The sequence below is a fragment of the Tachypleus tridentatus genome, chromosome 6, assembly GCF_004210375.1.
Source record: "Tachypleus tridentatus isolate NWPU-2018 chromosome 6, ASM421037v1, whole genome shotgun sequence".
NCBI lineage: Eukaryota > Metazoa > Arthropoda > Merostomata > Xiphosura > Limulidae > Tachypleus > Tachypleus tridentatus.
This window is the reverse complement of record NC_134830.1, coordinates 47,317,611-47,345,497: the sequence shown is the minus strand read 5'-3', so window position 1 is coordinate 47,345,497 and position 27,887 is coordinate 47,317,611. Positions and strand designations below refer to the sequence as shown.

Sequence of the window (27,887 nt, the reverse complement as noted above, 5' to 3'; positions counted from 1 at the left end):
TGTATAAAAAGTAGTACAATATAATTTATAAACGTGACAATCAATATTTTCTAACTTTATGTGTACATATTTTAAGATCGCATTATTCATACTAATAAATAAATATATACCAAATTTTAAAAAAAATCGTCAAAATGTTCTTATTTCGGGAAGTGGTATAAATGTGAAATGTTTATTATATCGTATTATAAAATTAAGTTTGCATAAGGCTGTTTTATAAATTTCAAAAATATTTGTTCCACTTTTGATACTAATGGCTTAACATAGCACCAAACGATAAATTGTTAGCTCGTTATTAGACATTAATATTTATAAAGTTATATATCTCATATCTTGTCCGAAAAACAAAGTTGCTACTCTGTGAAGTAAAAATTAATATCTCATACCAGAAAAAAAAATTGAACAATTGTACGTTATTACAGAGAAGGCAGTTTATTTTGATTTTGTAAGTAAAACAAGTAATCTTTGTTGCTGTGTGGTTGTCGTAAATAATCGAAATAAACATTACAGGTGAAAAATCAATATGCGTATATTTATAAACTTATAGTAAGATAACATATATGTACAATAAGTATATACAATGGTCCACTGGGTACACGTTCCGACTAATATTATGATATTAGAAAGTCGACTGTAAAAAAAAAAAAAAAAAAAGCCCAAGGCTCAGGTTTGTGTTATGAAGAGACTTTACAGCTATAGATATGACATAACATATAGCTCCTATAATCGTAATTTTATAACATGTAAATTGGAATAGTAAGAACTAAACATGACGTAAAATTTTTGATATATCAAGCATAAAATCTTTAGCTGTTTACTAAAGACAAAGTCTGCAAATTTTCTTTATTACTGTTGCCTTTCTCCTTTTCATTACGGTTTGTCATCTGATTATTTAATAAACAAGGGCTTGAATGTGTACAAATAGTAGTGTTAGCCCGTCTCAACAGAGTATTAAATGTATTTATTGTTAAAGTGGTATATTTGTTTTACGACGTCTCAACACAGCAGTAAATATATTTATTGTTGAGGTAGAATAGTTATGTTAGCATGTCTCAGCATAGCAGTAGACGTGTTTATTGTTAAGATAGTGTATTTATGTTAGTACGCCTCAACACAGCAGTAAACATGTTTATTGTTGGTATACTTGTGTTAACCCAAAAAGTTAAAAGATTCGCCATTAGTTACATAAGCTGAATACTAACTTTTTTTAGTATTTACATAAAACAGTAAGACGTAGAGACAGCCTCTTCAACCTTCTAATACGCATTGTAAGGTAAAGGTAACAAATCAACCATAGTTGTTTAATACACAAACAAATGCTTCAGTTCTGTAGTTGAATACTCTTACTTCCAGGTAACAGTTTAGTAAAAAATTAACTATTTTAGTTGGTTCTACAATAGAACAAAGTTTATAGGTAACTTACCTATTTATAATTTGTCAAAATATACGTTACGAAACATTTTTGTGTAATATAAACACGTATAAGTAAAAATAAAATGAAATAAAACATATTTCCATCGTGTTTTTTATCATGCATGGAAGAGAGGGTTAACTCTCTTGGCTCAGCTCTATAGATACAGCTCCAACAGTCACACTATTAGAATTTCGTAATGACAAATATGATATTAATTTGGTAGCAAAGTGCTCGGTTATGACCTTAGATTAACACAGAAAACTACCGAAACTATTTTTTGTTTGTTTTCATAAGCTGAAATCTTTCTATTTGTTATTTACTCAAAATGTAATAAATGTTTGTTGTTTTTACAATTTTTCGAGGGCAGACTAAAATTGAAACTTTGTCAACAATTAGTAAAACAACGCATGTTTATATTTATTAATCTTGAAATTACTTAAAACTGATTAGGCCTAACTCATAATGATGGAGACTTGGCAAACAATAGTATCACTGCTGTGGTTCAGCTCTGCAGTACCTAAATATGTCTTTTCTGTAGGGCGAGTGTCGCAGGGTTTTATAGACGTTATACATTACTCATACTTAATGTGTGTTCATTTGGAGAAGGAACACTGTGAATTTTATTTCAACTCTGCGAGTTACGTAAGCTTTTTGTTCATCGAGAACAAGTTTTCAAATTAAGCGTTTTAGATTACTTCCCCCTCAGACAAGTGACCATTAAAAAAAAAAAAAGAAGAGGCGTTGTGGGTGTGTTTTAACCTTATATTTATTGATAATAATATATTGTTGTGGGTATGTTTTAACCTTATATTTATTGATAATAATATATTGTTGTGGGTATGTTCTAACCTTATATTTATTGATAATAATATCTTGTTGTGGTATGTTTTAACCTTATATTTATTGATAATAATATATTGTTGTGGTATGTTTTAACCTTATATTTATTGATAATAATATATTGTTGTGGTATGTTTTAACCTTATATTTACTGATAATAATATATTGTTGTAGGTATGTTTTAACCTTATATTTATTGATAATAATATATTGAGGATTTTGTTTTATTTGTTTAATATATGAAAGTTAAGTTTTTTGTTATTAAACGCAGATCTACGCAATGGGTCATCTCTGCTGTGCTCGATATGATTATCGAAACCCGGTTTTTAGCGATATAAGCTCTCAGACGCACTACTAAGCTGAACCACTGGAGAACGGAGGGGGAATAACAGTTTAAAAGGCTCCACTTAACTTGAGATAAACTAAGTGTTGAAGTTAAACTGCGTGAAAAGGGAAAGTCTAGTAATGTTTATAAGTTAGGTTTAACGTGTAAAACTACCCGAGAATTAGCTGCTACTCGTTTGTTCACAAATTTGAAATGATAAACTGGAAGGAGGGCAGACGGTCAACACCACCGACCGCCAAATCTTGAGGTACCACTGTCAGGTCGAATAATAGAAATTAACCTTCACTCTTATAACCCACCCACAGCCCCAGAATGTTTAGTGCAGTTTTGTTCTTTTTTATGTTAATGGCACACGAACCTCGGCTCCATAATTCGGCATGCTCATTTTTGGGTAGCTATTGTTCGCGAAGACTAATTTATTATAGTTTGTAACATACAGATGATAGTGGTTTTAGTTGTTGTATCTCTCGTTAAGAATACGATGCTGTCATTAGCGCCGCCACTGTTAACTATAGTTCATGAATCTACGGATCACGTAAAGAGAAAACAAAAGTAGTTACGTAGATAGTTGATCATTCCCGAATTTCATTTATAGCCAGTGTGTTCTTATACTAATAGCCAGGGCCCGACATGTCCAGATGGTTAGGGACGCTCGACCTTTAATCTGAAGGTCGCGGGTTCGAATCCCCGTCACACCAAACATTCTAACCCTTTCAGTCGTGGCGGCGTTATAAGTCACGGTCAATCCTACTATTCGTTGGTAAAAGAATAGCCCAAGAATTGGCGGTGGGTGGTGGTGACTAGTTGCCTTCTCTCTACTCTTACACAGCTAAATTAGGGACAGTTAGCTTTTGGCGAAATTCAAAACAGAAGAACAATTAATAGCCGAATGAATTTGCTTTTTAATAATAATTTAGAACATGCTATTCTATCAGCTAATTAGTTAAGAAACGTATTAACAGGTAGAATATTGTTTTTGTAAACTGACAAATAAATAAAATTTGGAATAATTTCTACAAAGGAACAATGATTTCAAGTATTGCAGTGATAGTAGTTTAATGTAATGAAATGACACGGGTTATCAGCATTATAAGTATTGGTTCCTTATAAAAAGGCTTAGAAAAGGATGTATTTTGAACTAAATCATCTATTCTTTCACCATTTGAGAAACTTTCCATACAGTTTTCATCCATCTTTCCCAGATTTGGTTATCTTTTTTAAAATGTTATTGAAGGTGGGTCAATCTTCTAATAAAATAAAGCCAGCTTCTCTCGGACAACCGAAAATAAACTGAATACAGGTTGGTTTTTAAATTATTTTAACATATACATTCAATTCTCCCATTGGAACGTACTCCCTGTTACCAGCTTCATTGTAAGATAGCCAAATATTCTCGCGTAATTTAAAAATACATAAAACAGAAATATTTAAACCTGATACTCTTGGGTGTCTCCACACCTTTAAGTTATGTTTTCTTCTGTAGTCCTAACAGACGATTAAAATCATAGCAGTTTAAAATGATGTCGATAATGTCCTTGTAATAACCATCAACGTTAGGTTTTATTCAGGCTTAAGGTGCCGAACGTCAAGCTTCGATATTCGTAAGGGGAAGAGCACAGATAGCCAATATGTAGTTCTGTGTTTAAACACTATCAAACCAAAACTTTTATGACGAATATTGTTGAGTACTAGTTACACTTCCATAATTAAAACATGGGTTACAGACTAACAAGACCTGGCTTACTGACAGCGGTTAAACATTGCTTAAAATTCAAATGCCAGGAGTTTCGGTCCCGTCCCTCGCTAGTACAACAGTAAGTTAACGGACTTATAACGCTAAGATCAGGCGTTCGATTCCCCTCAGTGGACTCACCAGATAGCCCGATGTGGCTTTTCTATATGAAAACACACACACACTTGCGGTCCTATTCTTAGAATGTATAATTTATAACGCTACCCTGCGAAGCACGACGTATTAGCTGGTAATAGGCGCGATACACAAAAGCTGTAAGACTCGTATAACGTTAATCACATCCTTTTGTAATGTTTTATTATAACACGACATAAAGAATCCTCCCAGTGGATTATCGGTAAGTTTCCGGACTTATAAGAGGACAGAGCGCATGTAGCCCATAACGTGAAGCTTTGAGCTATAAAACTAATAATAGAAGGATCGTTTTATTAAATGCTCTACAGTCTGTTGATCCTTTGTAAACAGATATTAGAATTTTATTTTGTACAAGTGTAATGATTTCTAATTAACTAAAACCAAATTTGATTCGCCAACGACATAGCAAGTTACTGTTCATTTGTGACGAATTTTAAAACAATCCTTTCTATTAGTAACGATTTATCTTTTTAAGAGTGTTAAAGAATGTAATACGAAGATTTACCAACCAAAGTGTTGCATGTTTGAAGTACTTGAAGTTTTTGGTGATTTGTAGAACATACATGAATTTTATTTGCATTTCGAAAATTTTTAAATTCGTTGTAAACTGATACGTTAATCAAAACAATTCTTTTTAGACCCCTGGTGGTGATATACAAATCCATTTTAATTGTCATTTTGCTTTAGGTGTGTGTGTATTTTGTACTTGGATAACCTCAAAGATTTGCGAAAAACATTCTACAATATGTTTACCTCTAGGACCTGGAAGGATAGAAATATCATACGATTATTTCCAATAAATTGTTCGTACATTACAAACAATATCTTGTAATTGGATATATTAGTAGTGCTGGTGACTCAAATGTTGACAAATTTTTGTCTCAGGTTCTTCGCCCAAAGTTTACGAATGAGTATAGCCATCCCGAATTTTGAATTGACAGACTAGAGGAATACCATAAATAATCGGCAGCATCCATCATCAAATCTTAGGCACCCTTATTTGATCAACTCACGGATCAAGAGAGCGGACTGAGTTATGCAACAACGAGCCATGGACCATGAACCTTCAGGTTTGCTGTCGGAGTACGCTAATCATAGGGCTTCACCCATACTGATAGCACATATTATCTTATCTTACTATGTTATATACATACGCAGCGGTTTTTACAAGGTTTCGAAAGAACACTTGTGGAGATAGCATACTTTATTTTATGAAAGGACGTAAGAAATATCCTTATAAATATATTCCGTTGCCAGGTGTTCTATCTGTAAGAAAGTTCTGGGAAACTTCTATTAAAATAAATACAAAGTCGAGGATTGTTATTATTTCATTTAGTCTACGTGTTTTCAGACTCTGGTGACATTTCACGGAAACTAAAAATACTATGTCAGGGTTATTGGTAATTCTATTTGTCTAATTTTATATTTAAAAACATGTTTCAGTTCTTAAGCAATTAATATTTGTATTTTTTCTAACCTGACATCTATAGTTAAAAACTCCTGGAAAACGACACAATTTCTTCTGGTACTACCATTCAAAAAATGCTTCTCAGTGGCTCAGCAGTAAGTCTGTGGATTTAACTTACAATACTAAAGACCGGGTTTCCAATACCCGTGGTAAGCACGAGACAGAGAGCCTATTGTGTAGGTTTGCGCTTAACCATAAAACAAACCATTCAAAAACAAATTCATGTAAGCAGAGTATAACGTTTGGTTTCGTAATTGCTGATTATTCACCAAGGTTTGGAGATAGGCCTCAAAAACCGCAGTAGGTTTTATCTGAAAAATTTATTTACAACAAATGAACCTTGCTCGAGTTTGATCAGCCAGCGCTCTTTTATCTTGAAACAAAGTACAACATATCAGGTTAAAACTCACCCGGAAAATGGGGTTGGTCAAGTATCCCTGTGATTTATGTTCAAACAATCTGCGTCCTCCAACCTAGACACTGATCGAAAGCTTAATCTTCGACGCTTAGCGAAATGTTGAAATCTTAAAGGCAAATCCCAAAATCCACAAACTTGGGTGGTCCACAAAGGCGATGTGGTACTTGTTTGACTTTTAGCTTCCTGCCTGTCAATACATATAGTTAAGCTAAGAAGTATAGGACCCGCCTTTATTTCTTTCTTTCACGACTTTCCTATCAAAACTTTGACAAGTCGTGACCTTGAGTCGCTAATGTCTATTTGCGAATTTTTGTTCTTCTGTCTACATTCATCTACGAGACAAGCGGTCTCATTCTGGTTCACTCCACAGAACCTGTTAAACATTTGTTGCTGACTAGAGTGACACCAAAATTTACATTTTTATTGTGGTTAACACACTCTTTCCCTTTACACAACAACCTCCTGAGATACAAAAGCAGTGCATATCGTATGAGTTTAACCTGAAGATGACCTAAGAAGGTTGAAACGTTGTTCTCTGCTTTATTAGTAAAAGTGTTAATGCCCACATCAGCTGCCCTGAGATACATTTTCACTTCAAGTGGGTTTCACGTCATCACGGAATGCACTGCTTTTCTTTAGCGACCCTTCTGGATATCTTTTTGTCCGCTGGATACTCTCTCTTGACAACCACACGTGCTGTTGCCCTACGAACTTTGTCCTTTCTTTGAAATTACTACCATACTCAGCACTTTCTTGGTACCCATTTTCAAGCAACACCGAGTTTACTGTTTTTGTTGAAATTCGCGAAAAGCTACTCGAGGGCTATCTGCGCTAGCCGTCCGTAATTTAGCAGTGTAAGACTGGAGGGAGAGCAGCTAGTCATCACCACCCACTGCCAACTTTTGAGCTACTCTTTTACCAACGAATAGTGGAATTGACCGACACATTATAATGCTTCTTGGCTGAAAGGGCGAACATGATTGATGGGAGAGGGATACGAATCCGCGACCCTCAGATTGCCAGTTGAACACCCTAACCACCTGACCGTGCCAGGCCCCGATGTTTCTTTCTGTTCGTTATTTAAAACCGATCATGTTCGAATGATGCAAATATTTGAATACTAAATTCATTATACAGTTTAACGTCAAAATTATAACATACAGCAGGAAATAAGGCTTGTACAATTGTCATGTAATATAAAATAATGTTGCCCGGAAGTAGATACAGTAGGAAATTAGGCTCGTAGAACTGTCGTGTAACATCATAAAATAATGTTGTCCAGATATAGACATAGTAAAAAATAAGGCTTGGCGATGGATCTTGATGACTAGCTGTTCTCCATTTCTTGTATATAGTTTGCTTCTATATTTACTTTACGTAATTGCAGTTAATACAAAATCTGTTTTTGTGGAAAGTATATCCCCGCTTTTTTAGTGTAATTTTAATGTTGTAAGTCTCAACACAGTGCCTTTCACTGCCTGCAGCCAGTTTTCAAATGAGAGTTGAAAATGGAAATAAGATAAAATAAAGTCACCCTAAAAATATCTCTTTTAAACACTACCTGCCATTCTCCGTCCTTAGGAGTTCTAAAAGTTCCTACAGTAAAACAAAAAACACCCTAAAAATTATACTACAAGTCACTCCCAGCCCGTGTATTACGCTGAGAAGTGCGATGAATTTTTATAAAAGAAAATTTTGAAATATTGCTATAGATATGAGTAATTATATATAGTATGGCATTAAGCAACCGATATTTGGTAAATGCTTCCACACAACCAGAAGAATAGTGGTTAATCCATGTAAATTGGCCCGATATGACTTGATGGTTAGGGCGCTCCACCCGCAATCTGTGTGTCGTGAGTTCGAACGTGTTCGCCCTTTCAGCCGTGGAGGTGCTATAATGTAACGGTTAATTGCACTATTAATTAATAAAATAGTAGCCCAAGAGTTGGCGGTGGGTGATAGTGACTAACAGCTTTCCCTCTAGCCTATTACTTCTAAATTAGGAACAACTAGCGCAGATAGCCCTCGAGTAGCTTTGCTCGAAATTTAACAAAACAGACAAAGAAATCATGTGAATTACGTATATAACTCAACCTGGAAACTATTAGTTAAAATAGTCGTTGACGCTGTTAAATATACCATATTTCTGGTGTAATTATTGTCCTCCGGCACAATAACACTCCAGGTTCCTACTTTTTCTTGTATGTAGTTTCGATCTATACAATAATATTCGAATGATACAAAGACTTGAAAACTAAATTCATTACAAAGTTTAACGTCAAAATTATAACGTTGGTCTTTTTATCAGTAAGAAATAAGGCTTGTAGAACTGTCATGTAACATTATAAAATGATGCCTTATTTTCTGATGTATCTTCTTCTATACAACATTATTTTATAATGTTACATGACAGTTATACAAGCCTTATTTCCTACGTTATAAAATAATCTTGCCTAGAAGTAGATACAGCAGGAAATAAGGCTTGCAGAACTTTCATATAACATTATAAAATAATGTTCCCTCGATGTAGATACAGTAGGAAATAAGGCTTGCAGAACTTTCATGTAGATATATAATAACGTTGCCTTAATCTGTACTTTATATTTTTTTTAAAATCTAAATATCACACTTCCTTTCATATTCAAGCTACACAAAGGGTTATGAGTGCATAGCTATCTCTAATTCTTAACTGATAAACTACAGGGAAGGCGCGCGTGTGTGTGTGTGTTTTCTTATAGAAAAGCTATCTACTGAGTCCACCCAGGGGAATCGAACTCTTGATTTTGGCGTTGTAAGTCCGTAGACTTACCGCAGTACCAGCGGGCGACAGAGGGAAGGCAGCTAAGTTAGCAGCAACCTCCGCATATTCACGGACTGTTCTTGTCTGACCAAATAGTGGAATCTGACTGTCACTATTTTAACTCAATCGTGGACGGAACGCGTGTTTTTGTAGCATTGAGACGTGAATCATAGATTCTCTGTTTCAGAGTCCAAGCACGTTAACCACTCGGCCACATCTGGTCGAAGTTAAAATGATACGAAGTATTAAGTGTCAACTACATAATATATATTATATATATATATCAGAAATAGGTTAAATATGAAACAATTATTTTAGAATTATCATGCAACGTCACAAAGTAATATTTTATTGCATGGAAACAAATGTGAATATAAAAACATTCATGTGAAAATCTAATGTCAGTGCTTAATTTTTAGAAAAAAAAGTGATAGATAATAGGTAGAGAGAATTTACAAGTTATGTTTCTCTGTTTGAAGTTAAGCACAAAGCTACACAACGAGCTATCTCTTCTCTGCTCACCACAAATATCGAAACCTGCTTCCTAGCGTTGTAGGTTTGCAGGCACACCGCTGTGGCACTGAGTGGATGTTGGTTATGAAAGATAACAAGATTTATGTTTGTTTTTCTTAGAGTCATGTCAAGCTATCTGTTGTGTCGCATAGAATCGAACCATGGATTTTAGTAAGTCCGTAGACTTATCGCCGTCCAACCGTGGAGAACAGATAATAAAGTAAAAGTTATTGAAGCTATTACTCCCGATTGGACCGGAGAGAAGTAATACAGTTAAGTACAACAGACAGATTCAGAAACTCAGATCCGGAGAAATGCGACTGAAATTAAACATAAAAATCCCTTGCAAATAGAACACAAGGAAATCGGCCAACAGCAAAGTAAACAAAATCATGGAAAACTTAGTACTCTAAGCACTTCACGTACGTTATTATAAAAAAAACCAAAAAGACATTTATCATGTAAGGTAATTTTTTCTTCTTTTAAATTAGAATTATTGTTTAATTAAAGGACTTAAGTAATAATTACATTATTAAATTTGGTTTACTGGTGTAAATACTGATAGAATTTCGTCAAAAATTTATTAATATAGGTAATAAAAATAGCGTTTATAACTTCGAAGAAAGAACGGACATATTACACAGAAATACCAGCAGTGATGTAATAGCGATGCTTACAGTGTAGGTGTGTGTTTTCTTATACCAAAGCCACATCGGAGTTATCTGCTGATCCCACCGAAGGAAATCGAACCCCCTGCTTTTAGGGTTGTAAATCTGTAGACTTACTGCTATACTAGCGGAGGGCGATGCTTACAGACACCACAAATTAAAATCCTTCTAAACCAGAAATACTTGGTTTCGCAGTAAACTTTATATTCAAAAGTATTTTCCATTAACTTAAAAGTATTTCTTTTTGCAAAAAAGAATGAACTTTTAACTCTTTATATTATTACTAGTTTTACAAATTGTGCATGTATATTTAAAATCAAAGGTCATCTTTCTAAAGATACGACGAAATACCAACCACATAGATGGTGACACTGCAAGTCTAATGTAAATAACAAATGGTTCTGGTTATCTACATGTTAATCCCATAGTCATTTCTAAAGTTTGCTTCCTGAGGGGGAAGGGGAATAAGGCCTGACACTTTTAGCAGAATTTCACGTTGTTTCTGTAAGAAATTAAACATAGTTCAACAACACAAACTGAGTTTTAAAATGACTTATTCCAAGGAGATATCACCCCTTGAAATCCTCAACACATCATCTATTTCTAGCGGCCTGACTTTACTTTAAAGACAATTCAACTCACTAAATCTAGAAATGATCGCTTTAGAATACATTTATTTAAAAAAAGTAATATTTTCTACTAAATTTGAGTGATCAAAAAATCACAGTTTAGGAAATTTTTATATTCGTGCTGAATTCGTTCAGTGTGACAAGCCTATGTAAGGATTAGAGATTCTGCTGCCAATGAGGGAATGGCTTGTATTAAGCGTTGTGATTGCTTGTGTCATATAATGACTGTATTGTTAATCTATTGTTATGTAATTGTTTTCACAGTAAATGTTCTATCTCCAGCGGTACGTCTGTAGGCTTACGACATTAAAACTCGGATTTCGATAACTGTGAGAAACTTTGCGCTTGACAACAACTAAAGCCAACTGAGTTAGATTTTTTTTAGGGTTTACATGTGACTCCCAGAGTTACTGAACAATAATATATGTATGTGTCTACTACTAGAAATAATAATGCTGTGAGTTGAGTTGCAGTATTATACTATATGTGTCAACTATTGGAAATAATAATATCGTAAGTTAACTTACAATGTTATAACTGTCTACTATTAGAAATAATACAGCTGCAAGTTCAGTTACAATGTTCGCACAGAAAATGTTTGCTTTTTAGTTTTGAATTTAAGTACAAACCAACACAAGCTGTATGAGCTCTGCCTACCACGAGTATCGAAACTCGAATTCTAGCGCTGGGAGTTCCGCAAACATACTACTGTGACACTACGGGGTGCATCTAGCAAATGAAGCAAGTTATCTATCTGAAAATATCATGTAAAAACATCTTGGGTTTGGTTGAATATAACAAAATTTTGTGTTTTAAACAACACATACACTATGAGCTAACAAAACAGGACACAAATGTTTTGGTTGACGACTTTTACCAAAACCTACATATAAATAATAAAAACATGTTCTCACGATATAATAACCTCTTAAAATAAATAAATACAATTTTAAGTTACAAATTCCCGTCACTCGTGTTGTTAGAAAACACACAAAACGTATGTTATAGTTTGCACAACACTGTGTTCAGGGAATGAAAGTTGTGTTCATTTACTACATAACATTCTCTCGGTGTCCTAGCTTGACTTCGTCTAGTCTAGCTGAACGTGGTAGTAAACGAACTGTCTTGTTTTATGAAGAAAGAGTAAAAATACCTCGCATACTGGTGAAGTTAGAGTCTATTTCTAGAATTTGTTAGACTTTAATAATATTGTATCAGTAACAGCGTTTTAGCCCAAGAAGAGTAGACATTTTCTGTTCTCTGAAAGTCTCTTACTTTCTCTCATACTTTTGACTTGTGTATCGGTTTTTGCTATATAGGATAATAATTACACTATTACATGGGCTAACATAATTATATTATTGTATATGATAAGAGTTATATTGCTATACAGGCAAATATAATTAGTTTTTTTTATATATATACTAAGAGTTAGATTGTTATACAGGCCACTCATTATATTATTAGTTAGGCTAACAGCTACTTGTTGTATATATGAAAATAATTAGATTGTTATATAAACGAACAATGATATTATTGTATAAGTTAACAATTAGATCGCTATTTAAAGTAACAATTAGAATGTTATATAAACGAACAATGATATTATTGTATAAGCTAACAATTAGATCGCTATTTAAAGTAACAATTAGAATGTTATATAAACTAACGAATAGAGTCCACGAGTTATATAATGTTCTTGATCCAGATGGCGTTATTCTTGTTTTTTTTTAACCTCCTGACAGCAAAATGAAACTCCTACTGACCAGAATTACAAGAATGAACGAGTGTATGTGTGTATATATATATATATGTATACATTAAATATAACAAAAATATAGTTAATCTCTTAGAAGGTTTTTCGGTCCTTGAGTTATTTATAGTAGATTTGACTGTGGTAAAGTAGATTTGACTGTGGTAACTAAATGTAAGCTAACTTTTCTAAAACGTAGGCAATGTTGAATAGATTACAGAATTTACATTAAGACAACAATATAACTAATATTTCCTTATTGACTGTTAATGTACCCTCACATAATCCTGTCATAATCTTAGACAGTAGATACAAACAGAGTTGTAATCCATATTCCCGCTTTGTAGAATATAATTTTAGATGGTTTCAAACTCCTACCTCAAGCATTAATCAATACCACAACGTTACAAATGTACCACCAATGCTATATTATACAGCGTTCATGTTTCACTTTCAATCGTATGCCATACTAACAAACGAACACATCAGCTTGCAAATGGACTTCTTTCCTGTCAATGTCCATGTACATTTTTTTGTTGCTAGAACAAACTAAAGTGAACGAGTAAGTCGTTAAATCACACAGTTAGGTTTCTCCTGCTCTAGTTACACGAGCACGGACTCTTCTCTGTGAAACGTACGTGTAGGTACGTTTGTAACCAACGGTAACTGAACTAAATGTAAAGATAATTACATCATGATGTCTTCGACTACACCACTAAAAGTTAACTTAACACTTGCTTCAAAGTGAATGTTACGTGTGTACTCAACACACAGTAATTATTTTGTAACATATACCCCCTCAAAAAAAAACAAAACATGAACTGAACTCGAATGGTTAAGAGTGTTAATAATTTTAACCTCTTTATTATTCCACTTGTAATTTCTTGTCCTCCAGTGTTTTGAAAGTTATGATATAAATTAAGGTATTTAAAAGTCTGAGTTGTTAGCAGTTTTTGTTATTTTATCTTTCTTTTACTTTATTACGTTCCTAATTTGTCACTATATATATAGAAACTGAATTCCTTATTTTTTTTATAATTTAATTAAAATTTCGAGAAGTTTTAGTTCTTTGTTTGATTGGTTTGTCGGATTTTGCACAAAACAACACGAAGGCTTTCTGTGCTAGCTTTCTCTAATTTGAAAGTAACATACTAAGTTAAAAGGCAGCTAGTGAAAAACACCCACTGCCAACACTCGGGCTTACTCTTTCAGACCTTTCGTTATCACATTTTTAACGCATACACAACTCTAGAGTGTGGAACGCAAGTATTTATGTTTGTTTTTAAATTTCGCGCAAAGCTACACAAGGGCTTTCTGCGCTAGCCGTCCCTAATTTAGCAGTGTAAGACTAGAAGGAAGGCATCTAGTTATCACCACCCACCGTCAACTCTTCGGCTACTCTTTTACCAACGAATAGTGGGATTGACTGTAACATTATAACGCCCCCACGGCTGAAAGGACGAGTATATTTGGTGCGACGGGGATTCGAACGCCTTAACTCACCTGGCCATGCCCGGACGTGAAACGCGAGAAATGGGACGCAAACTTGGAACCTAGACGTCACAGTTCGAAATGCTAACCACTGAGCTACGCTCGGAGTGTTGTGTGAAAAAGAAAACAACAAGTTATTTGATATAGCTTCTTTTACATGATTTTTAGCCTTTCTTAACTTCAACTTTTCCCCTTTGAACTGGTAATAAAAAATGATCATTTCAACAAGCTGACATGTTGTCATTTCTACATAAAGGGAACTTTACAAATCTAGTAAAAAATCGATAAATATAAGTTTCTCTTTTGCACAGCCATGACATAGTCTAGTGGTTAAGGCGCTCGACTAGCGCAACCTGCGGGACGTGAGATCGAAAATGCTCGCCCTTTCAGGCGTGGGAGCATCACTGTATTACCGTTAATCCCGCTCTTCATTGATGGATAAAGTGTAGCCTACGACCTCAGTTATAGACGGTTTTGATTATTTGGACCGGGCCCCGTCCGGTGGTTAGTACGCTTGACTCGCAACCTACAGGTTAGAATCCTGATTTTACCAAACATGCTCGCCAGTTCAGTCGCGAGACCGTTATATGACGATCAATCCCACTATTCGTTGGTAAAATAGTTGTCCAAGAAATGGCTCTGCGTGTGTAATTATGACTAGTTGTCTTCAGCGACTGTTTAATAATGCAAAGACGTTAGGCCTGCGATACAAAATTCCGTATAACAACATATCTGTTCTAATATGTTTTAGTGTTCCTAAAACTGAGTATACAGTGCTTCTTGTTTATTATGTGAACTGAACTAAACAGAAATTAACGCCTAGCGATTACAATAGTTGTCTTCATGAGAAACATTAAAAAGTAAAATCCGGACCACGATCACGTGAATTATCTAACAGTTCAGACATTCTTGCCTATTTCTTGAGTTTTTTTAACACATTTCTGTACACACGGTTTTAATGTAAAAGTTCTTATATAATGTAGACTGTAGAGTCTTCACGCATGAGTGTCGACTTATTTTTACACTCGCTTCCTCCCGATGGGTCAGAGTTAAATCTCAGAGCTTATAACGCTAAACATTGGGGTTCAGAACTCACGGTGGGCAAAACACATATAGCCTGTTATGTAAGTTTGTGTTAAAAAAGAAATAAACATTTGTATACTCTAACAGAAAACGTTTAAGACAAAACTCAAGAAACAAATAAAAATGTTTGTACTCTTAACAGAAAACTTTCAAGACAAAACTCAAAACAATTAGATATTTTTTTTTCTAACAGAAAACTTTAAAGACTAAACAAAAAAAACAAATAATCATTTTTTATATTCTAACAGGAACTTTCAAGACAGAACTCAAGAAACAAATAAACATCTTTATATTCTAACAGAAACTTTCAAGACAAAACTCAAAAACAAATAGATATTTTTTCTAACAAAAACCTTTAAAGACTAAACTTAAGAAACAAATAAACATTTTTTTATATTCTAACAGGAACTTTCAAGAGAGAACTCTAGAAACGAATAAACATCTTTATATTCTCACAGAAAACTTTCAAGACAAAACTCAAAAACAAATAGATATTTTTTCTAACAGAAAACTTTCAAGACTAAACTCAAGAGGCAAACATTTTTATATTCTAACAGAAAACTTTCAAGACTAAACTCAAGAAACAAACATTTTTATATTCTAACAGGAACTTTCAAGACAGAACTCAAGAAACAAATAAACATTTTTATATTCTAATAGAAAACTTTCAAGACAAAACTCAAGAAATAGATATTTTTTTTTGTAATTTAACAGGATAACAGAAAACCTTTATGACCGTGCTCAAGTTGTAAATGTTCACGAACATCGTCAGTTTAATATTCAGTCAAGAACATTTAATCATTGAAATTACGATGAAATCAAAACTATTTGCTAGCCACATAACTGGTATGTTTTATACATATATTGAAGATATGAAGAACACGTTTTTATTGTTAACAGTTAACGTGTTTCAAAAACCAAACCTCTCTCTAGTTAACTCTGGTTATTAACAAGTATAAACCGAACCTGCCAAATAACACCTCAACGTAACTGTCAATGTAATGCACATATAAACAACCACAGGCTGGGTTTTGAAACTTAAGGCTAGTCATTTCAACCGAACATCTTTACTTAAAGTTCTTATAAGAGACGATTAACATAAATATTAACTGGATTTCTAACTTTTGTTTAATTAAAAGCATCTTAGATACATAAACAATATACATCATGAATATAAGTCAAAGCTGACAGTAAGCCATATTTGTTTCCTTGTTCCACTAAAAGTTGACGGAAAGCCATGTTTATTTCATTGTTACACTCTATCTACATAAATACTATACTGGTAGAGAAATCCTCAAAATGACATATTATCTTATGAAAGCATTATCAATTTGGCGGTGTGGTTAGAGTTTCTGAAAGATTCATAACTACAAGATAGATGCGATTGTTTGAGTTTCTAAAGAACTCATGATAACAATATAAATGTGATTGTTAGACTGTGTGAAGAACTCATAACAACAATATAGATGCAACTGTTAAGAGTTTTTGAAGGACTCATAATAGCAATATAATTTCAAAAGTTAGAATTCTGGAGGGCATCAAAGCAGCGCCATTCTTTTGGCGGTGGTGTTCCAATTTCGGAAGAAACCGGTATCAGTCTGTCAGTGTAATTAAGATTTTCGAAAGAAATATAAGCAATAATTTTACCTTGAATTTATTTTTGAAAGACTGTAAATAACATACTAATTTCGGTGATGTATTCAGTTTCGAAAATAATTAAACTTTACTTTGTTCATAATTCAGTGTTTAGGATCAGTTAAAACGTCAGCTACTTACTGTGGGAAGATACGAGTTATAATTTATGATTATTAAATGAGTAATGTTTGTAAGTGCTTTATTATAATAAGGCAGAAGTATATTGACTTTTACAAAGAATTGTATAGTACAGCGAGAAAGATATTACACGTGTATATGACTTGAAGGTATCAAACTCAGAAATGTATTTAGTTTCACAAGTTTATGTATATTAAAGATAAATTTTCTTTCCTATGGCACCAACTTTATATATATTTCTATATCATCATAGGTTGGAAGGTCGTTTTAACTTCTACTTACTGCCATATAAGAAAGCTAACTTCTAATAGCGCCAATGTATGTTACATCCAAGCCAGTCTGATGAGTCCTTGTTTTGGGCGAAAGGACTCCTCCCTGGATATAGAAGATATGGTGTAGTTGTGATAACATAATTTTCATCACTCTCGCGCCTAATGTCTTAGAATTGCTGACGTAGTTTTATCCCGCTGACGTCATAGTTGATCGGCTCGCTCAACAAATAGACTAGCTCGCTGGTTCGGCATTTCTTCTGAATTATAGTAAACTTATTTCAAATGGATAATAATAATAAAAAAAAAGTATCGATGTTACAAAAAATAAAAAATGTTGTAAATTACATCATTTATCCTACAGTGGGGTAACTTTTACAATAATTACAGTTCATTTAATCTGGTATACACCGTAACAGTTTTTCTTCAGTGCAACGTCCTTTGTGTCCCAGCCGGCAAACTGAGCTCTGGCATTACGCGAAAGGACTCTTCGGCTCTGGACATCGCAGATGTAATGTGGTAAACATATTATAATAAACTCTTATCTGTTTTCACTTTTACGTTCTTAAAAGAAATAGATTTAAGTATTACAGTCCAGCTAATATAATGCATATAAATATAGATGATATGAACTGTAAGTTTCAAAAGTGAACAACATTCAAAATATTTATTGCTCTAGAACAAACCACTAGAAACCAACATCTTGCACTGCAAGGATTAAAAACTGGTTCCCGCAAGCCAAAAGTGTTCATGCCGAGAATTATACCAGTTTTCCTCATACACGAGGTACAGGTTAGCCTTGTGATAGGAGCTTTGAATTTCGCAAAAGGAAATTAGGCTTCGAATCAGCGTTATATCAAAAATACATTCTTTACTCTCAAAGCTGTAGGTGCATCATAAGAGTGACAGTCAATCTTTTACCATGGAAGGTGGTCAGTAGAATACTGTTAACTACCTCATTATTTCTTGGTCCGTAGCTCAAAATTAAGGACAGCAGCAGATAAATTTAGTTGCTTTTTCCACGAATACAAAATACGAAATCCTTATACACAGTATTAGTTTATATTTATGAATCACAAATTTTGTACTGCTACTTCTCAGAAGCTCTGAAATTCAGAGAGACACACAAACACGGTGTTTTCCTATACACGACATATGCTCACATTGGGAAAAATATTATTTTTTTCTAAACGAATAAGCCTCATTAAATTGATATTGCAATAAGTATAAACTTCTGATGAAGAGCCATTTACCTAGTTTTTAAAAAAAAATAAGTTCTTGTTTTTGTTGTGTGTGTGTTTTTATGTACTCAACAAAACAGAAAAAAAAAAGTGGTAAATATTCTAACCAATCAAGTCTCATCGTATTTCTATGTTGGAATTAAAACTGGTTCTTCAGTAATATAAAAGTGAACAGTTTTAAACAAATTTTAAGGTTCCAGAGAACAACCGGGTATTTGAAACTTGTCATTAAGTTTATAATTTTTTTTCAAAATTTTATTAAGAAAATATATTTAGAGGAGAAACAGGTTAAATATAATAGCCAGTGATATCAAAGCTAATTTCTATAAGTAGTGGTATAATAACAGTTATCAACGTGTATGTTCCAATAAAAACTGTTTCGTATTTAAGTACTTCATTGTTACGTATGTTATATTTAGTTTTAAAAGTACGTTTCAACATGCGTATTCCATTAGATAGCTTTCTGCCACATGTACCGTATTTAGGTAACCTTATCATTTAGATAGTTTTAAAAACAAATATTCTTCGTGTAGGTAGCTTAATAGTTTATGATTTGTGGTTAGCTAGTCTAGCATACCGTCTTCCATATCTATTAAGTGTAAGCTATACGTCTATAATTAACTACTTTAACAGTATGTCTTCCACAGTTAGTTATTGTAACCATAAGTTCTACGGATAACTAGTTTACCAGTATGTCTTCAACAGTTAAAGGGTTTAGTGTAACATAACCTACAGTGATTAATTATAGCAGTACGTCTTATATTATATATTAACAACAAAGTTTCTGACAATAGTACAGTGTTTATAAAATCCACATACAAGAAAGTTACTTTATAAAGATATATAAACTGTAGATCTCTCAATGAAAATATCTCACAAAAACTGAATACATTAGAATACGTTTCTACATCATTGTTCCATGTATATGTCATCTATAACTAAACATTATAACAATGTTTCGTGAATATATTAGAATACTTTTCTATAGTATTGTTCCATGTAAGCATTAAAATACTTTAATTCAATCTAAGAAAGTTTATAAATAAGGACTATTTAGTTAGGTTACGTACATTAATATTTTTCTTTAAGTCATCATAATTCAATAGCACGTTTTAATTTAAACATTTATATTAATATTCCTGTGTAATAAACAATATTGTTTAGTACACAGTGATTTACAATTAGTAACTTTAAAAAAACAACGAAAAAAGCAATAGATAATTATATACGTATATATTTTGTTGAAGGTGTGGCCACTTGCAACTTGGTCCTTCTATTCTTAATGCATATATTAATAATAGGTGGGGACTTTTACCTCAGGATAAAGTACGCGTTTGTCAGTTGTTGTTTTTTTCAGCGTTTATTTTACCATGAAAACTATACATCAAAATTAAAACATGCAGGTATTTCTCCCCCATTCCCCCCCCACACACACACCAATTGAGGAGTTTAATTTTCTTTATTCTGAAAAAGTACAATCATAATAGAAGTTTCTTCGTCTGACAAACCTAGTCACCTTTCATGTTCGATACACGTTTATAAAGAATAGCTAAATCAAACAACTAAATTTTTCTCAGTGAAAAACTTAAGTTAAGCTTGTAATAATATATTCGTCAAACTTTTAAGCACAATATCTGTTTCAATTGAATAAACGAATTAAATAAGTCTTTCATTTTTTCTCTGCATGTTTTGAGAGACACAAAACTTAAAAAGTGCACTTTACAGCATATCACACATTATACCAATAATAAAAATAAAATATTCACAGTCAAAATAATTAATTATTATGAGATATTCGATAGTTGATTTTATTTACTTTATTGTTCGTGATATTTTTCGGTTTTACAATATATATATATATATGTGGGGGTATATATATATATACATAATATTTAAATCTACAGACTTCTCGAGCTCAAGTTGCGATGGAATTTCTGAATATACTGTGATAAAAAATTTTAAACAGAAATGTGGAGTAAACACGAGCTCTTGTATTGTTTAACTGATCGATTAACCAAGCAACACATTAAGATGTACCAGAAATATAGATGAAAACAAATTGTCAACACGATTCTACTTATTATTGTTATAGGTTTTATGTTTTATCGATTACCAGTAAAGACTGATTCCGTTGAAAGGTATGTTACCCATCGTTTAACACATACATATTTACGCAAATGAATACCGCTTTTGTCAGGAATAACAAGCGTTTTACCAATTTCTTAGTCCATCTGTTTATGTGAATGAAAACCGATTGCGTCAGGAGCAGCAGGCGTGTTACCCATTTCTTAGTACCTATATTTACGTGAAAAGAGTTGTATTTTTTTTAAATATTGCGCTGTATGTATCGCCCTTACAGACCTGAAGGCATAGGACAGAGCGTAGTGATAGAATGCTTACTGAGAAATCCGTATTAGTATATCAAAGATCGTTGTAGACATGGTATAGTTGAGATCGGCTATTATAAAAACAAAGTAATGAATGAGCTCACCTTACATAAAACATCACAATGTCTCACCGATTAGATTAGCATCCTTGAATAAAATAATGAATGATGGAACGTAGATATATGTATATAACGTCTACCTTTAACCAAGTTCAAATGCAATATACTCAGTTCTCATATGAATACTCTTTGCCCTGTTTTGTTGTACGTATGCATTTAGACAAAAGAATCGTACAACACAAATGCTTATGTAACCTATAGCTAGCGTTGGTCTGTCGTCAGTGAAGATATACGTGACAGACCACAAGGTAGAAACAGTGTCCAAGTTACCTATTGTTGTACCACTTCTTTTTTTGAGTTACATAACCTTTAAAAACCACATTTAACTATCCTTTTCCTGAGGTCACTGGTCGACTCATATGTTGGAAGCTGCAGAAGGATGTACCGCGTATAAAGACGGGTGGTAGTATGAGGTGTCGTTGGGAATAGACGTTTGTCCTGGTGCAATGGGAGATAAAGGGCCATAACCTCCGTATTGAGACATTTCGTAAAGTTTCATCTCAGCCTTGTTTTCATTCGATATTATATTGTTTATGGAAAATGGATGATTGGAAGGATTGTAATGTGGATCCTGTTTCAGATGACCAGTGTTCAACAGAGGAGTATGGAGAGACACAATGTCAGTTAGACTACGCGGGAAAAGACCTATTTGTTCCTGAGCATGATGATCCATAACAGTCGTATGCTGCGCATGTTGATTCATACTTGTCGACGGACTACAACAAGAACTCTCTGGTTTACAGCTCTGTCCCCCGTCGAGAATGTGACCGTTGTAATTATCGGTGTTGGACACGGAAATCATATGAGGGGGATTATTTGGAAGCGAGGTAGGTGTGCTACTGGGAGACATGAGCTGTTGGTGCGGATGGTGGTACTGTTGCTGACGGGAATTCTGTTGCTGTTGATGGTGTCTCGGCGGGGGAGATGACATGTCCGCAGAAAATGTGGTAGAATCGATTGACTTCGTTCCTGGAGAAGAGGAACTTGAATCTGGACTTTGCTGCTCCCGGTTCCGTGGACCATCCTGGATCATTTTCTGTGCCTTTCTTATGGCTTCTTTCTTCTCGCACTTGAACCTCTTTTGACGACGTAAGTAACAGCCGTTCTCGAACATGTTACCAGAGTCCGGATGAAGCGTCCAGAAGCTACCTTTGCCAGGCTTGTCCGGCGTCCGGGGCACCTTCACAAAGCAGTCATTGAAACTAAGGCTGTGACGAATGGAATTCTGCCAGCGCTGTTGGTTCTGCCTGTAGTAAGGAAACAAGTCCATGATGAACTGGTATATCTCGCTCAACGTCAGCATCTTAGCGTGACTGTTCTGAATGGCCATGGTAATCAGCGAGATGTAAGAGTACGGGGGCTTGGCGTGCGTGTAACCGCGCCGATAAGACTTCTCCGTACGAGCTCGCTGTAGCACCGAGCCTCCTCCTGGTCCGGTACCTTGGTCGGAGCCCGTAGGCGAGGCGGCATGATGGCCCGAAACCGTGAAATCTCGTCCGGGAACCATGGAGTTTATCCCGGGCACAGCCCCCACGCAGGACTGGGCAGACATCCCGTTCATTCCTAGGTTTAAGGAGTTCATACCTGTTCCAAGCGGACAACTCTGGGGAACCTGGCTCATGCAAGGAGATCCTCCACCAATCCCGATCCCCATGGCCGCAGAAGCCCCCATACCTCCCATGGCGTTCGGAGGCATCACGTTAGCACCAAACCCTTGTGAAGAATAAGTCATATTCATGGTCATGGAGCTAGCATTAGGATTATTTATATTGTAATTATTGTTCATTGACGTAATCGACTGCATGGAGTTCATACTACACGATACATCCTGATAGCTCTTCTGCGATAACATCGTCATTGCACGTTAGATTTTCACTTCTTAATTATCGAACGGCATGAAACTCGAACAAGAAACTTCTTTCCTACCTAGAGGTCCACGCCAGACTTAATATGACTAAATTGTTTTATCATTTTCGTCGAGTTATTAGTGGTAACTTTTAGCTGTAGGTCAGCTATATTTCTGTATATAGATACAGTTGTCAGATACTGAGGTAGTTTTGTTTTGTTTTCTTTGGTTAACAGTGTTTGTTTATTTTTTAAACCAAACAGCAGAGGTAAGCGAACACAGACACAGCTAAATGCGATGTGCACCGTTAGTCAAGGGGTCTAGTATACTCACAGAGTCACAGGTAAACACTCGAGTGTCGGGGATATCTTGCCAACCATGCCCGATCTTTCTGCCTACAGATTAACTGGAGTTGTGGGACTCCCAATTGCCTGGCAACAGAACGTTCCGCTACGGATTCACTAGCAATGCTTGAGTACCAGCCCTAAGTAAATATGCCCGAGACAAACTGTGATGCCAAAAGGCCCCGGTAAGCTACGCCCAACTTATTGTTTTTCACGCAAATTTTCGTGGCAACTGCACTAGTCTCGTTAAACCACGCCCCTGTTTCTTAGATTCGTGTTTGACAACTGTGACGTCATACAAACGTAAGCCAATGAGAGATCAGAGCTGTTTTCGACCCACGCATTTAGAGAGCAGAAGAACGATCTAACAAGTATGCGTGTAGACTTGCATCAACCGAGCCACACACACGCACAGCGCCAGCTTTCCGTAGAAAAATAGTGCTGGCTTTTTTTTTTTATATAGAAACTCACTTCCTTGGTTTGCATTCGAGAGGAAAAAACAAAGGCTTGGAAAAGATAACCGCGGAAACCTCGAAGTAAACATATTGGGATGAGGGAGAGAAATTACTCAGTTAAAAGATTTATGGTTGCCCCAGCTTTTCGTAGAATAAAAAAAAATCAAGGCCACGTTTTGCATGTTAGCTCATGCGATTTTTTTACGCCCTGCTCTGTGTGAAATCTCATTTAATTCGTTACCTTTAGTTTTCTGACGAGTAGTCCACAAGGTGATGCTTTTCTTTCTTAGTGTACTTGATTAGTTGTTGAATCCAAGAAAACAAAATCACCGATTTTTGAGTCTTCTGTTATATGCCTTAAAAACTCTTACTTTTTTCTACTATTTTCAAACAAGGAAACAGTTGAAGAATAGAAGAAGTGATTACTTGATATTATAACAAAAAAAATCAAACGATACGGACTTTTTACATTATAAGGAAAATTACTAGAAACATGTTACTAAATCTTTCAGCAAGTTTATTGTTAATTCTTAAATTAGCGTAGAAGATAAGAACTTGAAAAACCAAAGTTCACGTTTATGACTGTTATTCCTAAAAAAATAAAGAGTGGATGCGTTATATGATTTTTAAATAATAAGTCACAGCCTTATTATTGAACTTTTATCATCAATGGAAAATAAATGGCGTCGCTTTGGAAGAAATTCATTTGGACTGGTTTAACTAAATACAAATAAATCAATGGACCCTAGAAAGTGTTTTTTCACGAACCCATTATGATGAATAAGGATCAGATATGACTGTAATGTGTAAAGATGTTTATAAACATCAGGTTCATACTTGTGTACTTTGTATTTTGAGGGTATAGAAAATATTTGTCCTGAAGAAAATTAAGGTACGAGTAACTTATAAAACTAGCATTTCAGTAAACCCGGTAACAGCAATAAATAAATAACACTCTGCACTTATATACATGCGTTCAGCTCTTCATACTTATATTTGAAGAGTTAAATAAAAATTGTGTAGATTTTTAATAATACTTGGCACGTTGAAACTGAAGTATGTATTTTCATAAAATACATAACGCACTGATTCAGAAAACTGTGACTTCACAATAAAAATTGAGACGTTGAACTGGAAGTATGTGACTTTATAATAACACATGACAAGTTGAAACAAAAGTGTGTGACTTCAAAATAACACTTGACACATTGAACTGGAAGTGTGTGGCTTCATAATAATACACGACGGGTTGAACTGGAAGTGTGTGACTTTGTAATAATAATAGTGATTGAGTAATTTTATAACTATCTTCTATACCATATCGAACATAGCTGACACAGTCGTGCTTTAATGGGACGACAAATATCTTTTGAAGATGTAAGATTCTTACCAGTTTATTAATCCAACTGAAGAAAGATAACCGTATTCTCCTCAAAGATATAATTACGTAATATATTTAAGACAACATCACTTAACATTATGATCATATTATAACCAAAACATCCTTCTATCTAAGGTTGTTTTTATGGTACTGTATGCAATGTATCATGTGTCAATAAAATTTGGGCTATTATTGCAATTGATTGAGTAAAACTATAAATTTATATATAACATGACAATTTAATTGAAAAACAATAGTATTATACATAAAATCTGTTATGTTTCGATGAGAAAAACAAAGGATAGAAACATTCGTACGAACGTTTTTATATTTCTAAATGTCATGTGGTGTGTAAAATTTAGAAGCATTATATGAAACCATAAAAGACTGGGAAAGAGTTTGTTGAAAGGTTACAACTAAACAGGAACATTGTACGATAACACTAAACACTAATAAAGACTGTTGAGAGGTTATAACTAAACATTAACATTGTACGATGCTACTAAAAACTAATAAAGATTTTTAACAAGTTATAACAAATAACAGATTAATAAAGATTATTCACAGATTATAACAAAACAGAAACATTATGTGATACCACTGAAGAAAAGTATCATGGCCAAAGATTAATAAAGTACGATACCATGAAAGACTAACAATGATTGTTGAAAGTTTATAAAAAACAATAGCATTGCACGATACCAATGAAGACTAATAAAGATTGTTGAAAGGTTATAACTAAGCAGCAAGATTGTACGATACCACTAAAGAATAATAAAAATTGTTGAAAAAATACAGCCGAACAATACTAATGTACGATACCACCAAAAACTAATCAAAATTTTTGAAAGGTTATATCAAAACAGCAACATTGTACGATACCAATGAAGACTAATAAAGATTGTTAAAAGAATATAACTAAACAGCAACATTCTACGATACAACTAAAGAAAAATAAAGATTGTTGGAAGGTTATAACAAAACATTAACATTGTACGATATCACTTAAGACTAATAAAGTTTATTAAAGGTTATAAATAAAAAGCAACATTGTACGATACCACTAAAAACTAAAAAATATTGTTGAAAGAATATAACCAAACAATAACATTGAACGACATCATTAAACACAAATAAAGATTGTTGAAAGGTTATTACTAAAAATAATCTTTCTCCATACTATTGAAGACTAATAACAATTGTTCAAAGGTTATAACAAAATAGTAACATTGTACGATACTAATAAATATTGTTGAGAGGTTATAACTAAATAGGAACAGTCTACGATATCACTCAAGACTAATAAAGATTTTTGAAAGATTACGGCAAAAGAATCACAATGTACACAACCAGAAAGCCTAATAAATTGTTGAGAATTTATAAAAAACAGTAACATTGTACGATACCACTGACGACTAATAAAGAATGATGAAAGGTTATTACAAAACGTTAACATTGTACAATGCCACTAAAGACTAATACGCATTCTTCAAACGTTAAAACAAAACAGCAACATTGCACGATCCCACTAAAAATTAGCAAAGATTATTGAAATGTTATAACAGCAAATTTGAATGATACCACTGAACACTAATAAAGATTGTCCAAAGGTTATAACTAAACAGAAATATTCTACTGTACCACTGAAGACTAATAAAGGTTACAACAAAACAGTAATATTGTACGATACCAGTGAAGACTAATAAAGATTGTAGAAAGATTGCAAATAAACAGGAACATTGTACGATACCACTGAAGACTAATATAGATTTTGAAAGGTTATGATTAAACAGCAACATTGTAGGACACCACTGAAGACATACAAAGATTGTTGAAAAGTTATATTTAAACAGCAACATTGTACGATACCACTAAAAATTAGCAAAGATTATTGAAATGTTATCAGAGCAAAATTGAACGATACCACTGAACACTAATAAATGTTATAACAAAACAGTAACATTGTACCATACCACTGAAGAATAATAAAAATTGTTGAAAGTTTATTCCAAAACAGCAACATTGTACGACACCACTAAAGTCTAATAAATGTTTTTGAAAGGCTATAACAAAACAGTCAAATTGTACGGTTCTACTGAAGACAAATAAAGATTGTTCAAAGATTATAACTAAACAGTAAACTTTTTCGATACTACTGAAGACTAATAAGCATTGTTCAAAGTTTATAAAAAAATAGTAACATTGTACCAAACCAATGAAAACTAATAAAGATTGTTGAAAGGTTATACATAAACAGCAACATCGTACGATACCATTCAAGGCTAATAAAGATTTTTCAATGGCCATAGCCAAAGATTAATAAAGTACGTTACCATGAAAGACTAACAGCGATTGTTGAAAGTTTATAAAAAACAATATCATTGCACGATACCAATGAAGACTAACAAAGATTGTTGAAAGTTTATAAAAAACAATAGCATTGCACGATACCAATGAAGACTAATAAAGATTGTTGAAAGGTTATAACTAAGCAGCAAGATTGTACGATACCACTAAAGAATAATAAAAATTGTTGAAAAAATACAGCCAAACAATACTAATTTACGATACCACCAAAGACTAATCAACATTTTTGAAAGATTATATAATAAAATAGTAACGATGTACGATACCACTAAAGATTAATAAAGATTGTTCAAATCTAAAAACAAAACAGTACCATTTTACGATACCAATTCATTCATCATTCATTCACCACTCGATTCCATCAAGGAACATAGGGCCGCAATCACTTGCG

General features: G+C 33.8%; 1 protein-coding gene across 1 annotated transcript; it reads right to left on the bottom strand.

The window, feature by feature from the left end:
• Positions 1–20,022: 20,022 nt before the first annotated feature.
• Positions 20,023–23,508, bottom strand: LOC143252409 (forkhead box protein A1-like). Its single transcript, XM_076504489.1, has one exon. The coding sequence runs from the start codon at positions 22,959–22,961 to the stop codon at positions 21,459–21,461; it is 1,503 nt and encodes a 500-aa protein (XP_076360604.1). The 5' UTR covers positions 22,962–23,508; the 3' UTR covers positions 20,023–21,458.
• Between the last annotated feature and the right edge of the window lie 4,379 nt (positions 23,509–27,887).

Bases quoted from the DNA above. Each gene is read 5' to 3' on its own strand.
- LOC143252409 (XM_076504489.1), bottom strand. From the start codon at position 22,961: ATGACGATGTTATCGCAGAAGAGCTATCAGGATGTATCGTGTAGTATG.